The sequence below is a fragment of the Octopus bimaculoides genome, chromosome 1, assembly GCF_001194135.2.
Source record: "Octopus bimaculoides isolate UCB-OBI-ISO-001 chromosome 1, ASM119413v2, whole genome shotgun sequence".
Taxonomy (NCBI): domain Eukaryota; kingdom Metazoa; phylum Mollusca; class Cephalopoda; order Octopoda; family Octopodidae; genus Octopus; species Octopus bimaculoides.
The window spans coordinates 111,847,666-111,852,508 of record NC_068981.1 but is presented as its reverse complement, the minus strand read 5'-3'; the positions used below and the strand labels follow the sequence as shown (position 1 = coordinate 111,852,508).

The 4,843-nt window shown below is 35.3% G+C and overlaps 2 protein-coding genes across 4 annotated transcripts in view; one reads left to right on the top strand and one right to left on the bottom strand.

Moving 5' to 3' along the window:
• The window catches only part of LOC106874461 (ER degradation-enhancing alpha-mannosidase-like protein 3), a 193,216-nt gene extending 188,531 nt beyond the window's left edge, over positions 1-4,685 (top strand). Inside the window, exons 5-6 of the mRNA XM_052969338.1 lie at positions 699-823; positions 4,188-4,685. Of these exons, the coding sequence (XP_052825298.1) occupies positions 699-823; positions 4,188-4,248 (186 nt within the window). The 3' untranslated portion in view covers positions 4,249-4,685. The remainder of the gene's footprint in view (positions 1-698; positions 824-4,187) is intronic.
• The window catches only part of LOC106874050 (ER degradation-enhancing alpha-mannosidase-like protein 3), a 344,953-nt gene that overhangs the window by 156,313 nt on the left and 183,797 nt on the right, over positions 1-4,843 (bottom strand). The gene's annotated exons all lie outside the window — the stretch shown is intronic.

Below are 4,843 nucleotides of genomic sequence, written 5' to 3'. Positions count from 1 at the left end.
TATATATATATATATATGTATGTATATGTATATATATATTTAGATAGATAGATAGATAGATAGATCATTCATCATCATCACCATTATTTTTGTTTCCACTTTTCCCATGCTGGTCGGATGATTCTTTGTTGAGGCAATATTTTGCAGTTGGATACCCTTCCTATTGCGAACCTTACAGTTTCCAAGTAAGGTACTTATTCCCCTGGTCTTTGCACAATAAGATGTCTTTACTCTAGGCATAAACATTGCCTCTACCTAAATGGTAAGATTGTTTCACTCTTTAGGTATGTAAATAATGTCGATACAGATGAAAAGACACAATCACATGCACATGCTTTCGCGCTCATACACTCACATATATGTATATACACACTCACAAGATGGTTTTCTTTACAGTTTCCATATGTATCAGTTTCATTGACAAAACTTTGGTCAGACCAGGGCTATAGTAGAAGACATTTATCCATAATATCACACACTAGGAACCACTTCAGATCATCTAGTTACAAAATGAACTTCTAAATCAGTGTTTGAGCCAATTCTTTGGAAATACATTAAGTAATGGGTTCAAATAAATGTTGATAAATTTGCTACCCATTGCTCCATGGGTGCAAATTTATAAAAAAATGTGATCATTTCACATATTTTACTAATTAAGTTTCCAAATCCAGTTATCATGTAACTAATTTTTATTACAGGCTACAAATGATTTCCATTACTTAGAAGTTGGTAAAAAAGTGGTACAGAATCTTAACAAACATGCTAGAGTTGCATGTGGCTTTGCCTCTATTAAAGATGTTTCAGTTGGCAGTCATGAAGATCAGTAAGTTTGTTAACAATTCTACCGTTATTTGCTGTCTTTTTTGTTAGTATATTTCTAATTGAAATACAAGCTCTTATGTGTTTAAATTAACTTTTAAAGTAATTAGTAATTCAGTTTGATTTTCTAAAGCAACTGTATTTTTAGTTTAATAATAAATTTTCTAACTCAACAAAAGATTCAAATTTTTATGCCAAAGCTAATTGCAGGTAAAATCAGCGAAATGTAAAGTTATTAAAATTTGATTTAAATATCACTATATAAAATGAGTCATTAATCAATATTATATCATATGAAAAATTCAAGCAAGAGAAATAATATTCTTAAGGTTATAAATCTGGAAAAGTACAGGACAAGTTATTACACTTGAGAAAATTCAGGACAAGTTATTACATCTGGTAAAGTTCAGAGCAAGAAAACTTTTACTTAAAATATTGCAGCTAAGGATAAAATTTCAAATAAAATATTTAAATTTAGAAAATTTTTGCTTTTATTAAAACTAAAAATTTTATTACAAGTTATTACTTGTATTTGTTATTACTTGTTACTTTTATTAAAAATTAAAAAATAACTCAATTAAAATATTTTATCCTTAGCTGCAATATTTTAAGTAAGAATATTCTTGTTCTGTACTTTACCAGATGTAATAACTTGTCCTGAACTTTTCCAAGTGTAATAACCTGTCCTGTACTTTTCCAGATTTATAATCTTAAGAATATTATTTCTCTTGCTCACATTTTCCATGTAGTCCATGTTTTTCCAGGCTATGGTGTTATGCTAATTAATAATATGTCAAATGTGAAACCTAGCGGTGGCATTGATAATTTTTTCCTTACCTCAATGATGCCAGTGACATATGTCAAAACTCCCCTAGAAAGTTAATTATACTTAAATCCAATTTTTTGCCTTACTTGTATTTTTACATGATATTTTACCTCACAACTTTTTTGGTACAAATTCTTGTTGCATGGGATCAAAACTATGAAATTCTTCATGTTTTCTTCTATAAGTGAAGCTAAGATAAATATATTTTGCTTTTAAAATAAAAATGTTATTTAGATCTAAACTTGATTGGTGGTGTTACTTACTCTCGTATAACGTCGCTACAAATTTTGATGTAAACTTTTTTCTTCTGGACCAAATCTCAATTTTTTTTATGCCAAAATGTAGCTAGTCCTCTTCAAAAATGTTAACAGTTTTCAATTTGGTTAAGAACTGAATTAGCGACAAGCTCTGAAAGATGCTACATGTGAGTAAATTGCAGCCTTAAGAATATTAATGATAGTTGCCTATTGTCATATTTATAGCAAAAAGGCTCTACTTTCATCTGTTTATCTTTTATGTTTGCATACATTTTGCTCTGTGATTAATCTCTGTTGATATTATATGTAACATCTGAATCAGAATAAAAAATAGTCAATGGGCTCACCATTTGACCTTGCCTGTGCATGTGCCATGTAAAAAGCACTATGCTCATTCTGCTGAGTAGTTGGTGTTAGGAAGGTCATCCAGCTGTAAAAATCCTGCCAAAACAGTTACATTAGTCTGGTTCAGGTTTCTGCCTGGCTGGCTCTTGTCTAACCAAACTACATCTTTACCTCTCTTCTCTTCCTCACATTTCCACTTCATGCACTAGGCTTACCTCCCACTCCCCAGTCCTGTCCTCTTGACCCTGTGCCACTGTATCATTGCTCTCTGCTAGCTTCCGACCTGTATGTTCCTCCAATGCCCTGTCTCACAGTATCATTGCGTATGCCCAGCACTTTACCACCATCTCTATCCTGCTATCTCCCACTTTCTCTCTCCCTCTCCTGCACTTCCTTCAGGTTGGGTAACCATGTATTTCCTTTGTGGCAGTGCATCTGTTTCTGTCTTCATTCTTGATCTTTCTCTCTCTCTCTCTCTCTCTCTCTCTCTCTCTCTCTCTCTCTCTCTCTCTCTCTCTCTCTGTCCAGCCAGGTAACCTTGTACCTGCTCTACAACAAGACACCTGTTTCTGTCTCTCTGCCTCACTATAGCCTTTCATCATCTGACACAAGATCACCTCCTCCAATGCCCCCTCCCCTCTCAAAAGAGGGGGGGTTGTCTTGCAACTACTTGGTGACCCTGTCAATGCAGGTGTCATTTAAAAACACCCAGTCCACACTGTAAAGTGGTTGGTGTTTGTAAGGGCATCCAGCTGTAAAAGCCTTGCCAAAACTGACCTCGCCTGTGCATGTACCATGTAAAAAGCACTAAGTCCACTCTACTGAGTAGTTGGTGTTAGGAAAGGCATCCAGCTGTAAAAATCCTGCCAAAACAGTTACAGAAATCCGGTGCAGGTTTCTGCCTGGCCAGCTCTTGTCAAATCATCCCAGCCTTGGAAGGTAGATGTTAAACATGGAAGGTGGATGTTAAACATTCCTGAAAGTTTCAGCTGAATCCATTTAGCAGTTCTTGAGATATCTTGTCCATGGACAACCAAACAAAGATGACCAAAAACAATATATAATGTGTTTGTGATTTTGTGCCTATGATAGTTGTCATCATAATCATTATTATTACTTCCACCTTAGCGAAGGTGGAGATATTGTTTTTGGTCATCTTTGTTTGGTTGTCCATGGACAAGATATCTCAAGAACTGCTGAATGGATTCAGCTGAAATTTTCAGGAATGTTTGGCTTGTGACTAACACAAACTGATTAGATTTTGGGATCAATCTGGTGTCAGACAAGGATTCTGGATTATTTTTCCTTTTTATTTTCTTAATTTTTGAGAGCAGTCAGGTTAATTTTAGTATTCTTGTTTGTGAGAGCAGTCGAGTTTATTTCAGATATTTTCATTTTAAAAATCATCTTTGATTAATCATTTAGAGGGCATTAGTATTGCCTTAGTGAAGGTTTGCGCTCTCTGAATGCTCTTATTATTATTATCATTATTGAGTTCAAATTCCACTTAGGTCAACTTTGTTTTCACCCTTTCAGGGCCAATGAAATAAGTTACACACTGGGGTCAATGTAATCAACTAGTTCTGTCCCCTAAAATTTCAAGCCCTATGTCATTATTAGAAGGAATTATTATTTGATGAAGAGAGAGATGGTCCCATGACGTGTTCATTGTTTTCTTCTTATCCCATAAATCCTCAATTGACTACCAACTCTTAATCCCACCTTTTGCTCTTGCTCCCTTGCTTGTTTCCTTTCACACCCTTTCCTCCTGCCCGCCCTCCTACTAACCATCTTCAATCCTTCCTGGCCCGCCGCAGACCAAAACAGTCCTTTATCTCTTCCCACCAATGTGATGTGATGGCTTTAATTCGGCTTTTCTTTTTTTTTATCTCCTTACCTCCCCTCTTTACTGCCTCTTCGATCCCTCCCTCACTTCCTAGGTTGATACCTAGGAGTAAAGGGATGCCACCAAATCAACATCTCACTGTTCCACCCCTCTGATTGCACTTTGTGAAGCATTCAAGGAGCTTTGTGCCAGCAGATATTCCAGCCATGGCTATCCTCTCTTTAGGTCAAGCTTAGTACATGTGTATCTCGGACTACATTATCCAATGTGTTCTTCCTTGTTTAGCCCAAGATCAGTCCTGATCCAGCAGACCTATGGTTAAAGATGTTCCAGCTGTGACCACCCTGTCTTAATGCAGATGTAATGTACCTAGGACTACATTATGTAATGTGTCCTTCCTTGTTTTTGTTTAGCCCCAGGTCAGTCCCAATCCAGCAGACCTATGATCAGTGTTCAAGCTATGACCGTCCTGCCTTTTATTCAGAAACATTGTATCTCGGACTACATTATCTATCAGGTCATCTCATAAGTTCTGTCTGATTTTACCTTTTTTAAAATTGAATAAAATTTAATAGTATTTTAGAATGTCTAATGGAATTAAAAATTATTTTTATGCATTTGTGTGCATTTAAAGTAATTAAATATTATTTTACAGAATAATAGAATTAAAATTTCTTTGATTAAAACCCTTTCTAACATGGAAGTATCCAAAGAGCATTTAAGGCACATAATGCTTTATGAGTACAAAAA